Raw genomic sequence first — 12732 nt, 5'->3', positions numbered from 1 at the left:
ATAAGGGGATCTTAAATATCACATTACTTTATCGTGACTTGTTATTTAGATTACAGTAACAGGTTATAACTGTTTACATACTTTGAATACATGTCCAGTGTTCCTGAATAAGTATAAAAAAACCCCAAAATAAACTTGTGATCAAAAACTTTTTCATATAATATTTATTATTAAACCTTTAAATGAATTTGACTAAATGATGAATTGAATGCTACATGTGTACTATCCATCATCCATCAATGCTTTTCTGCTTGTCATAAATCAACACTGAAAGGTAATATATTCAAATATGCAAAGTACAATACTATTCTCTGACAAGTAAATACTGCCCTTGGTGGAGGTTTGCAGAGTGCTCAGAGTGCTTCTTATTGCTGTCCACTCTTAGATTTTATTTCAGACTGCATTTGATTTAAAGCAGGAATTTCTTTCTTTCTTTCTTTCTTTCTTTCTTTCTTTCTTTCTTTCTTTATGTGAGGGAGGGTTTGGACATCTGGCACATTGTTCAAGAATCCAAGAAAAATCAGAACAAATGCTATCTACTGATACCACTGTAATTTCGATTAAGCTGGAGAGGCTGGGAAAATTGCTTTAGTGGGACTTTGTTACAGAGTTCTGCAGTTCTTTGCAACCGTTTCAGTCTTCAGATTCACTTTCTGCTGATTCCTGCATGACTTCTATCCATGTTTATTATGCATTACAAACTTGGCAGTATTGTTTGACACATCAGAGGCAGAAGGGAGGGTGCACTGGTGTGAAGGCCACAAACTAATGCTAAATGTTAGTAAAACTAAAGAAATTATTTTAATACTACATTTAAAAGAGATCTTAGTTAGGTCTCAATTGGTGGAGAAGGTTGGGCAGGTAACAATATTAAAGTAAAAGTTAACATACAGTTTGTCAGTTACTGTAGTTTGATCATGTGGATCCAAAATGCTGACTATCTGTCTAATTTGCAGTAATTTCATGCAACTTTTCCATGTAATTTTGTTACATAAATGTTAATTTGTATGGAATCCAGGAAAATGAAATACTTGATTGGTATACATTCAGTTTATATCAAGCACAATTTCCTTAATGATTATTTATGTGAATGAATAAACATTTTATTTCATATATTTCCATTGCACTTTACTTACAGATACTCTGGTCAGTATTTGCACTTTTTACAAGGTTTGTAGTCCTGGGGGTGAATAAAAGAATAAAATTTTATTGTTTTATAGGGCAATAGTTAAATCTATTATCTGACATGGCATGCAGAAAATGCAGCATTTCATTGAAACATGTGCGAACCTACATGGAAAAACAGTATCTAAGGCAAAAATTGAATTTCTCTGAAGCTTGGAAGTCAGTATTTGGCATGATGATTTTGGTATGAACACCCGCTCTTAGCCAAGCTGTTTTCTAATTTTTTAATTAGTTTTCAGAACTGTTGTACCTCTCTCCTAACACCCACCATACCCACACTCAAGATGATTTGAACCAGGAATTTCACATTTAGATTCCCCACATCATAACAGCTGTTGCCACTGACTTTCACTGATTTCCAGTTCTTGCATAATTTGGATTTCAGTGAACAGTAGATGGATCAACTGAAGGGTCGGATTTATCCCTCCGGTCCTCTGTCATGTCTTTTTTAACTTATATCTTGTGGACATGACTTTCAGGTAATATTCATCTGATGTACATAGTTTTTTTAGGCATGCAACTTCTTCTTTTTTCCAGTTTCCATATAATCCTTTAAGGACAAACTGTACAGCCTCCTGAAATATGCCAAGTTTTTGGCTACTAACTATTTGGTACAAAGTATTTTTTTGTTTTGTTTGTGTGTTTGTTTTTGCCTGTCAGACTGTGTTATCGTTTACATTTTTCAAAGATCTAGTAAACCCTTTGCAGCCCCTAAGGTCACATTTATGTTGGGAGAAACCATAAACCTCTGTTAACTGAACTGATCACATAGATCGTGGTGATACTGCAGGCAGCTGGCAGTAAGCTGACCCATATCGCCCCCAAGCAAAAGAACCCCCCGTCTGAAAACTACCACCCCCCTCCCCCAATTAGCATCACACAGGAAACAACAAGCACTTGATGCATGCTGTGCCAACACCGGGAAAAATCACAAAAGCAGGCCAAGTGACACGCTTTCTGCAGCCCATGAGCAGTTTCAGGGAGTGGTTTGTTATTGTCGGCCTGTTTTTGGCTCCTAATGGTGATAGGATCATCATCAACCGTCCACTTGTCTGGAGCAAACTCATTGTGTGCATCGTGGAAACGCCTCCTTTTCCTGCCAGCTGAGTCATGTCACATCAGTCGCGCTTTTCTTATCTAATCGAAGCAAAATAAGTGTGTGAGTATAAAAAATGAGTATTTAAAGCTGGCAGGACACGTGTACTTGTTTGTACATATGACAATCGTCGTATTTCACATTTGGCTATTTAACGAAGGTATTTAAAGATCTTAATATTAACTGTCCCAAAAAGCACGGTCTGCCTCGTTCTACTTATTTATTGATATATTATAAATAAATATTAAAAGGAATGTAGAGTATCGAAATTACGAATCTGATCAAATAAATTCCTAAAGGACAAAAATAAAAAAATGTCGTTCTCGTCGAGATCAGCTGAGATATTCATGGAAAAATAAAGTGCCCTGTCCACATGTTTGGTGAAAAACGATCACCCAGCTGCTAAGAAAAGGTGTGCCGCCGGCGTGACGTCACACTCCTACCTGAGTTTCGGTGTGGAAAGGGGAAGGACCAAACGGAGTGAGCAACATCAGCCATTCTGAGCTCCAGCTCTCCGCCTGTCGTTGTTATTAGTCGCCTTTCGTCGAACCGGTAATCGGTTAGTTCGCTTCGAGGGGAGATTCGTGGGGAGTTTGGACCCACCGAAGCAACCCGGCGGTGTTATTCCTTGCTGCTGGTTAACAGGCCGAAGAGAAATCCAACTTCCTGCTTTGCCCACAGGTATGTGTGTCGTCTTTTGTTTTCGTGTTTGCTTGGGTCGGGTGTTTGATATTTGGACTGGACTGGATCTGACACACAGATACTGCGCTTCACACATTATTTAAACACACCGTGCAACATCGCCAAACGAGGCCCAGTCTGTAAGTAACCTGGCAAACAACTGAAAGGTCGCTCCGTCTGTCAGAGCTGAAGTCCAGCAGCTTTAAAATGTTTGTTTCCCTCTGATAAATGCTGCAGTGTAGTTTGCCGTGGGGTGCACTAAAGATCCCCGGGATATGGGGGGGGGTATTAAGACTTCTGAGGGTGGACTGATTTCACTTGGGTTTTCTCGGCAGTCAGGATGGCAGTCACCCCTCGGCGTGTCCGCCTGAAGCCCTGGCTGGTCGCGCAGGTGGAAAGCGGGCGATACCCGGGATTGACGTGGCTTGACCGTGACAACATGCGCTTCAGGATCCCATGGAAACACGCCACACGGCACACACCCCAGCACGAGGATGAGGACACCATCTTTAAGGTAAAGACTCACTAAAAGAGGTGTGTGTGCGAGTGTGACTTTATTCCTTATACATGATCAGAACTTGTACTTCTGCAGAGACAGTCAAGATGTTTAAGCAGGCGTTATGCTCATTAATTCCTGGTTAATACACTTTTTAAAATACATAATAATAATAATATTCAGCAGGAGTTTGAATAAAACGTCTGACTTTGTAGCCCAGTTACATTTGGTCTCTTTGGGTCCTGTTGAATGAAATTTTATGCAGGTGTTTTATTTTATTGTGAACCTACCAAATTAAACAGGAGCGGCACAAAAGGAAAAGGTTGTAGCTCACGAGGTTGTTTTGTTTTTTTTAAAAAAAAATTAAAGAATAGAAAACAGAATTTGATCAGAATAAACTTTGTTGTGATGGGGTGTGTGTACCTCGTGAAAAATTGAGCCTCTGGGCATGGGAGTCTTTTTGTTCTGACATAGCTGTGAATACATTATACAACTGTTTCCTGACATGCATGCTGACCCAGCACTGCTTGGTAAATAAACACTGGTTTCATTTAAAAAAGAAAAAAAAAGTGAGTGCATACTGTGCATAAATAGAAATAAAGATAACAGTGTGATACTGATCCCTTCATTTGGTCTAAATGTTCCCCCAGGCATGGGCTGTGGAGACCGGAAAGTTCCAGGAGGGAGTTGACGAACCTGATCCTGCAAAGTGGAAAGCTCAGCTTCGATGTGCCCTGAACAAAAGCCGAGAATTCAACCTTGTCTATGATGGCACCAAAGAGATCCCTATGAATCCTTGGAAGATATATGATGTCTGTGACATCCCCCAGCCCCCCAGCAACCATGGTAAATGAGAGCTCTTTAATGTGGCTTGCTCTCGTCTTTCTTTGTTCATCTTTAATTTTGCAATATTTGCCATCTCCCTCACTCCACAGGCTCTTCAGACGCTGGCCCCTGGACACCCGGGGAAGATGATGGTCTTGAGGAAGATATTCCAGATACTCCAGAGTCTCTGCCTCCATACCCATCTAATGGTGAATGGCTTTGTCTAAAAACATTACACTTGTGCCTTTATTGTCCAGTTTGATTACTTATTAACAGTAAATGAATTCTTTTCTTCGTGTAGGCACCCCCTCTCCTCTCATTTTGTGGTCTCCGATGGGTTCTGAGTCGTCCATGCAGCCTCCAAGCTGTCCCCCATCAAACGAGGTCTGGCCCAAAGAGGAGCCTGTTAAACCCTGGCCTAAAGAGGAGCCCGTGGATGTGGAGATGCAGCCAACGACACACGACATGCCCCCAGTTACTCTGCCCGATCCGTCTTTGCAGCCCCCTCCCCTGCCCGACAGCTTGTTTGCCTCTCCCGAAATGTGGATCAGTTCCCTTCCAAGTGAGTGTGAACTGTTGCTAAGACTTGACACGAGTCTTGTCAAGTCTCGATTGGTTTAAATTCGGAAAATATAACATCAAAAAAACCTCAAGTCTTCTCTAGACATAAACAGAACTGTTTATTAATTAATTGAGAATATGTGTCCAGTATGTGGACCACGATTGTGAAATTCAAGTTTAATTTCTCTCTCCTTTTTCAAAAATTAGGCATTTTTCTTTTTCTGTTTTTATCTCAAATATAGTTTTGTTGTATTTTCCTTTTTAACACGCTTCCACCTTCATCTCTGACCCAGTGACAGACCTGGAGGTGCAGTTTCTTTACAGAGGGAAGGAGATGTGTCCTACAGCGACAGTCAGCAACCCGCTTGGCTGCAGGCTGTTCTACGGAGACCTCGGGCCCATGGTCAATCAGGAAGAGCTGTTCGGCCCAGTGAACCTGGAACAGCTACGCTTCCCGACCACGGAGCACATCACCAATGACAAGCAGAGGGTCTTCACTAACCGCCTTCTGGACGTGATGGACAGAGGTCTGATCCTAGAGGTCAGCGGCCACGATATCTATGCAGTCCGTCTCTGCCAGTGCAAGGTGTACTGGTCTGGCCCCTGCGCTCCAAATCCAACTGCTCCAAATCTCATAGAGCGGCAGAGGAAGGTCAAGCTGTTCTGTCTTGAGTCTTTTCTCGCTGGTATGTATTAATATCACTGCATTATTCTTCATTTCATAACTTAACTTATACCTTCCTTCAATAAAAATGAATAGTTTAGGGGTGTCAAACATAAGGCCTGGGGGCCAGAATCAGCCCAGCAAAGACCTAAATCTGACCCAGAAGATGATTTCTGGGAAAAGTAATACGCTGATAGATTTCTTTAATTTGCTACATCCTCATTTATCATGCAGAAAAACTGAGACGTACTGTTAAAATTGCACTTGTTTTTTATTTTCTTTTTAATAAATGAGATACAATGTGTAGTTAAACATCTTTACACTGACAAAAATGGGCATTTCAGCAGTTTGGCCCATCTCTTAAGATCAAGGTGGGCTGCATGTGGCCTGCAATGTAAAATGATTTTGATTATCTGTGGAAAAGCATTTTTTTTTTTTTTTTTAATATATATTTTTTTGTTTGCTGTGCAGGTGTGATAGCTCAACAGCGTGGCCAAGCACCAAGCACTCCTGACTATGAGATCAATCTGTGTTTTGGGGAGGAGTGGCCAGATGGAAGACCCAAGGAGAGGAAACTTATCATGGTCCAGGTAAAGAAATGTGTATTTTAATGGTCATCAAAGGATGATGAGGTCGTGTCACTGCAGCACGCACAAATAATTTTCGAGTCGTCTTTTTGCCTGTAAAATGTCACCAAGTCATAAAAAATGACAGCCAAAAGTTTAAAGAATCTTAAGGAACCAACGATAATAAGAATTCTGTCTTTTAAACAAATAAGATTGTGAATTGTCTTGTCCCAACACTTAATGACCCTCTTTTACCCTGCAGGTCATCCCAGTGGTGGCCCGAATGATAAGTGAGATGTTTTCTAGCGACAACACACGATCGCTCGACAGCGGCAGCATCCGCCTCCAGATTTCCATCCCAGACATCAAGGATAACATTGTGACCCACCTAAAGCAGCTTTACTGCCTGCTACAGACCCACCAGGGCCAGGAAAACTGGGCGTTGCCGCCTGGCTCAGCCCTGAACATCCCCCCAGCGCTGCAGACTCAGTGAAGCACGCAAACCTGTGAACTAATAATCACTGATCAGCCACAACATTAAAACCACATGCCTTACGTACAGTGAAGGTCTCCCCTGTGCATTTCCCAGCTCTTGCTCGTTGGGAAATGGACGGGCGATGTCTGGGTGTGTCCTGGGATGTTGGAAGTGCGTTCTTTGTCTCCTGTCTCAACTCCATGGGTTCTTTAATTAAAGTTACTCGAGTGGTTTTTAAGCACTTTCCACTGACTCATTGCCAAAGTAATGTAGTATTGTGTATAGAACAACCTTTAGGCGGGAGGTACGTGTCAAAGTATGATGAATGGGCCGATTCCCAGCAGACTGTTGCATTGTAGCAATGTTGTCATTCACATCAGCCGTCAGTGGTTTTAATGTTGTGTCTCGCCGGTGTTTATCTATGTATTTCAAACTACACTTCATCTGAGAGTAACCTACTGTAAGCAGGGAACTGCTTACAATCATATTTAGAAGTGTACTCAATACTGTAGGATTTTTACTCTTTTCAAATTTTCTCTAGTATAAATGTGCCGTGATTGTGCTTTTCTCTATATAAAAGTCGTGCCTTGAAGTCTGCATTACTCAATATCTGCAGAAACCATAGACCGATGCTGTGGCTTCACTGGCCAAAGTCCTGCTTGTTGCGAGGCAACATTTAACAGAGTTAATGAGTTACAGATCTCACGCTGTGCCTTATTTATCCTGAAAGGGTCCTAGAGCCTGCCATTCATGAGGGGCAGAATGCTTTTTATGGCTTTCAGTTTAAATATTTTGAAGCTATGTGTTTAGCACAAGATTTATAGATTTTGGAAAAATAGATAAATGTGAATTAAAGTTTGGATTGATAGATTTTTCTACAGTTCATGCATGACTAAACAATTCAGTGGTGCCCAGCTACTTGAGATTGGTGTGGAAAAAAAAAATCCCTTTTTTTTTTTTTTTTTTTTTTTTTTTTTTTTTTTGTATGTATGAGTTTCGTGGTCACTTGGCTCATAGTTTATCTGTGATTTTTCTATTTACTCTTATAGGATAGTTTCCATTCATATCTCTTTTTTTTCCATTGTACTAAACAATACTGAGTAATGGGTCTCTTCTGAAATGGATGCTGCTGCACTTTGGGTCTGAATTGTTTTATGGCTTGTTGAACGTAACTGTATTTAGCCTGTGATCGCATGTTTATTTTATCAATAAAAGTGTGACTGTGAATTTGTGTGAAATCCTTTCAAAAATATAAATTATGCTTGTCTTTGAGCCATAAGAGTAAAATGCATGTTTTGGCCACTTTATTAGTTACATGATGTCATCACTCAGCTGCTGCAGATTTGTCAGCTGCACATCCACGATATGGATCTCCTGTTCTATCACATCCCAGCCATGCTTTGTTGGATTTGGATCTGTGGACTGTAGAGGCCATTTGAGTAGAGTGGACTCATCGTGATGTTCAAGAAATCCATTTGAGTAGTGTTTATATCAGGGGTGTCAAACATATGGCCGGGGGACCAGAGTCAGCCCAGCAAAGACTCTAATCTAGCCCGCTGGACAGACTTGTAAGATGTGAAGGAGAGCATAGACTGTATTTTTATATGTTTTACAGTTTTTTTCTGTTGCTAAAGACTCCACCCACATTGCCATACTACATCAAAGTAGTAAAGTAATAGTGGAAAAACAGGTTTGATAGTTCATCTACAATAGAAATTTCAGTTTTTATTATAGTGGGTCCACAGTTTCACTCGTCTGCTCACTTTAGATCAAATTTGGCTGTATGTGGCCCACAATATAAAACTAATTTGACACCCCTGATTTAAATGATGCTCAGTTAGTACCAAGGAGCACAAAAAGATTCCCACCCCACCATTACACCACCCCTAACACCAGCAGCCTGGACTACAGATGTAAGGCAGGATGGATCCATGCTTTCATGCTGTTTGCACCCATTCTTTGACATGCTGTGAATTCACATATGCTCTTTCGCATGCCTTGTTTGTAACAAGCGGTGATTCGAGTTACTGCTTCTCTCCTATTGGCTCAAATGTGTCTCATCAGTCTCCTCTGACATCAACAAAGCACTTTCACCTAACATTTACACTCAAGAGATTTTCTCTTCTTCAGAGTCATAATTACATTTATTGCCAAGTTTGCACACAAACAAGGAATTTGTCTTGATGTTATGTTGGGAAAAAAAACAATAACAAAAAAAACAAAACAAAACACCCCAGAAATAGAATATATACAGGTTAAACTTGAAAAAGTTCATTTATGTCAGTAATTCAACTTAAAAGGTGAAACTAATATATGATATAGACTCATTACATGCAAAGCGAGATATTTCAAGCCTCTATTTGTTATAATTTTGTTGATCATGGCTTACAGCTTATGAAAACCCCAAATTCAAAATCTCAGAAAATTTGAATATTACATGAAATCAATAAAACAAAGGATTTTAAATAGAGAAGTGTATATGTACTCAGTACTTGGTTTGGGCCACTTTTGCATGAATTACTGCCTCAATGCAGCGTGGCATGGATGGTATCAGCCTGTGGTACTGCTGAGGTGTTATGGAAGAGCAGGATGCTTCAATAGCAGCCTTCAGCTCTTCTGCATTGTTCGGTGACATGTCTCTCATCTTTCTCTTGGTAGCGCCCCCCATAGTGCCCCTATGGGGTTGAGGTCAGATGAGTTTGCTGGCCAATCAAGCACAGTAATCCAATGGTCATTGAACCAGGTTTTGGTACTTTTGGCAGTGTGGACAGGTGCCAAGTCCTGGTGGAAAATGAAGTCAGCATCTCCATAAAGCTCGTCTGCGGAAGGAAGCATGAAGTGCTCCAAAATGTCCTGGTAGACGGATCAACACAGACTGTGGAAAATTCACACTGGACTTCAAGCATCTGGATTGTGTGCCTCTCCATTCTTCCTCCAGACTCTGGGACTTTGGTTTCCAAATGAGATGCAAAATTTGCTCTCGTCAGAAAAGAGGGCTTTGGTCCACTGAGCAACAGACCAGTTCTCTTTTTCTTTAGCCCAGGTAAGATGCTTTTGATATTTGTTGTTCAGGAGTAGCTTGACAAGAGGAATATGACATCTGAAGCCCATGTCCAGGATCCGTCTGTGTGTGGTGGCTCTTGATGCAGTAACTCCAGCCTCAGTCCACTTCTTTTGAAGGTCCTCTACAATTTTGAATGGTCTTTTCCTGACAATCTTCTCCAGGCTGCGGTCATCCCTGCTGGTTGTGCACCTTTTTCTTCCACACCTTTCCCTTCACATTTTCCCCTTCCACATAACTTTCTATTTTGGGCCTTTCCCTCCTTATGGAGGGTGTCAATGATGGTTTTTCTGCACAACTGTCAGTAGCCGTCTTCCTACTGAACCAGACTGAGAAACCATTTAAATGCTCAGGAACCCTTTGCAGGTGTATAGATTAATTAGCTGATTACAGTGTGACACTTTGAGCCTACAATATTGAACCTTTTCACAATATTTACATTTTCTGAGCTTTTGAATTTTGGGTTTTCACAAGCTGTAAGCCATAGTCACCAAAATTATAACAAATAAAGGCTTGAAATATCTCTCTTTGCCAGTCTATATCATATATTATTAAAAAAAACAAACTTTGTTAAAACATTGTTTATTTTTGCTGAATCTGGTGATTCTGGAGGATGATAGATATTTGAGTTAATTGCAAATCAGCTCTCCAGAAATGATAAATGTGCTCATGAAACATAGCTGACCTCCAGTGGTTTAGTTAAACAACAGCAGGCATGAGATCAGCACAACATACTGTAGTGTTACAGTCACAAAGCAGGAACTGAACGTGTGTCTGTTGAGTCACTTACACTTAGAAACCTTTAAAAAATTATGTAAAATTTAATGTATCCCAAATCTATGTGACAGTGATTAATTAAACTGTTAATCTGTCGAAAACAGACAAGCATCTGTTCCTCCAGCCAGAGCCTCCGATCAGCGTATCCTCTTTATTTATTGGTTTATTTTGGAGGTGGTCAATTTCCAGCACTTTTTTTTTAATTTCTTTGACCGAGAAAATGTTGACATTTGTCAGAAAAAAGTGTTCAACTAAAAATCATACAAAATAAATGACTTGCTCATCAGACATGTATTATTATTTTTATGCCTGTCTAACAGACAAAGTAAGAGAAGCATGTTTGCTTTTCTTTCCTTTTGAATACAAGAGATTTTATTTTATACATATACATATAGTCCCCTGCATTGTGTTAAACTACCCACTGTAAATGATTCTGACCCAACACACCGTGTTTCAGTTTTGTTTTGCTTTTATTGCACACTCCTGGCTTGGCACACATGGCAGCCAACTTTCCAGTCAGCTGTGCCATCTCCTGCCCTCTGGTCCCCAACATCAATGAAAAAGGGAAATCCTCATCAGCACAATCACATCCACCTGTCCCTCCAACCTCCCTGGCACCGCCCCTTGAGCTCACTGCACCACCCCTTCCCTGCAGCTGAGCCAGGGATCACACCTCAGCCACACCCATCATTTCTTTATATTTTGTGACGAAGACGGGAAATAGATTTTTTGAAACGTGCAAGTATACATAGAAATACAACGCAGAAGGAAAAACTAAAGTCTAAACAATTGAAATGAGCTTGAAAGTCAATATTTGGTTTGACCACCTCTATTCTTCAGCACCGTCTAAACTCTCTTAGTCAGGATTTCCTGTCATTTCTTTAAGTAGTCTTCAGGAATAGTTGTTCAGGCTTCTTGAAGGACATTCGAAGCTCTTCTTTGGATGTTGACAGCCTTTTGTTCTGTTCTCTGTCAACAGGATCCCACATTGCTTCAATAATGTTGAGGTCTGGATTCTGGGGACCAATTGTGTTCCACTGAGCATTGTCCATCCGGGTCTGCTTTTTTAATGCCATTTTTGTTGTTTAAAGTCTGTCAGCACTTGGCCTGAGGTCCTAAGCAGTTATCTGCCTTGCCTGAGGGCAAACAGCACCTCTGGGAAAGAATTATATGTTTTTGTCTCAGGCTGTTCATAACAAAGTGCGTAAAGACACAATCTGATCCTTTGCCAATTTGTCTGTTATGTGTAGACCCAACACTGATTCATCCCTTGACTCGGGAGCCTTTTTAATGTTTGAATGAGTCACAGGTCAATCTTAATTAGCTTTGCAAACAAAAACATTCTTCTGAAAATGGTTACAAACAAGGACTGAACTGAAAATGAGTGAAAAAGTAGCCAATTCTAAAGAAAACTTTGATAGACCTCCAGAAAGCCTGGAGAACTATCGCTCAAAACCACTTATAAAAAGCCTGGCTCCTTGGAAGTAAAAAATAAGGAAATGAGGGATGACTCAAGACTTTTCTCAACATTTTTTAAAAGTTTTACACTTTTGAATAATGTAGCCGCTTTGGGTAGTGACAAAGAAGCTAATGTTTATCGGGTTTTCATAAATTTAATCTGATGTGTAACGTCATCCTTTTATGATTTGTCATATTTTAAGATTTAACGATCTTAATCTGCAAAGCTTCTGCCAGTCACAGCGGCTCGAATGTCCAAAGTTTCCTCTCAAATACAGCAAAATGGCAATACGAAGTAGCAAAACTTTAACCAAACATTGCTTATAGTACCACCACCCCAAAATAATGACATGGTACAGTAGCCACTTCCTGCTGTTCAGCAGGCAGGATTTCTGCAGCCTCCTCGGTTTACTTTCTGGATGGATGAGCTCAGTCGTATAGAAGCAATCAAAGCAAATGTGGTGAACAAATTATTCTCAAATTGGTAAAGTTTTCATAGATCATTTGAGATAATTAAATTCACACTGGACGATGTGTTTATTGCATTACTGAGGAACTCTTTCTGGTTAATGTTTGGCTTTGTGATATCTGCTAAGAGGACATAAAAACCAACAAGCCAGGTAAATGGTGCCATAATCCTTCTTGAACATTTATAACAGGGGATTTAAAGCTAAAGGAAGGAGATGTAAAAGGGAGACTTGTTGCTACAACAGTGTTTAGATTTCCTTCTCCCTCTCTCTGTTAACCTTGTTTCACTTGTACCCATTAAACATTAGCCCCAAATGCATTTATATAGAGAGAATACAACAGATATACAGATTACATAACGGCAGACTATTGAACAGATATGGAAGAATAATAAAATAAAGTGGTGTCATCTTATCTTA

At 40.3% G+C, this 12732-nt stretch overlaps 1 protein-coding gene across 2 annotated transcripts; it reads left to right on the top strand.

Annotated features, from left to right (window-relative positions):
- Nucleotides 1-2718: 2718 nt before the first annotated feature.
- On the top strand, nucleotides 2719-7776 carry irf6 (interferon regulatory factor 6). 2 transcript variants are annotated; one of them, XM_005469556.4, is made up of 8 exons: nucleotides 2719-2962; nucleotides 3298-3476; nucleotides 4109-4304; nucleotides 4394-4492; nucleotides 4585-4845; nucleotides 5138-5530; nucleotides 5980-6098; nucleotides 6337-7776. In XM_005469556.4, the coding sequence occupies exons 2-8, from the start codon at nucleotides 3303-3305 to the stop codon at nucleotides 6565-6567; spliced, it is 1473 nt and encodes a 490-aa protein (XP_005469613.1). In that variant the 5' UTR covers nucleotides 2719-2962; nucleotides 3298-3302; the 3' UTR covers nucleotides 6568-7776. The 2 variants fall into 2 exon arrangements, with proteins under 2 accessions (XP_005469613.1, XP_005469614.1); XM_005469557.4 differs by having other exon boundaries at nucleotides 3302-3476; nucleotides 6337-6567.
- The last annotated feature ends 4956 nt before the right edge of the window (nucleotides 7777-12732 follow it).

The sequence above is a fragment of the Oreochromis niloticus genome, linkage group LG5, assembly GCF_001858045.2.
Source record: "Oreochromis niloticus isolate F11D_XX linkage group LG5, O_niloticus_UMD_NMBU, whole genome shotgun sequence".
In the NCBI taxonomy this organism is placed as follows: Eukaryota; Metazoa; Chordata; class Actinopteri; order Cichliformes; family Cichlidae; genus Oreochromis; species Oreochromis niloticus.
Note: the sequence above shows the minus strand (reverse complement) of the source record. Positions and strands in the feature narration are given on the sequence as shown.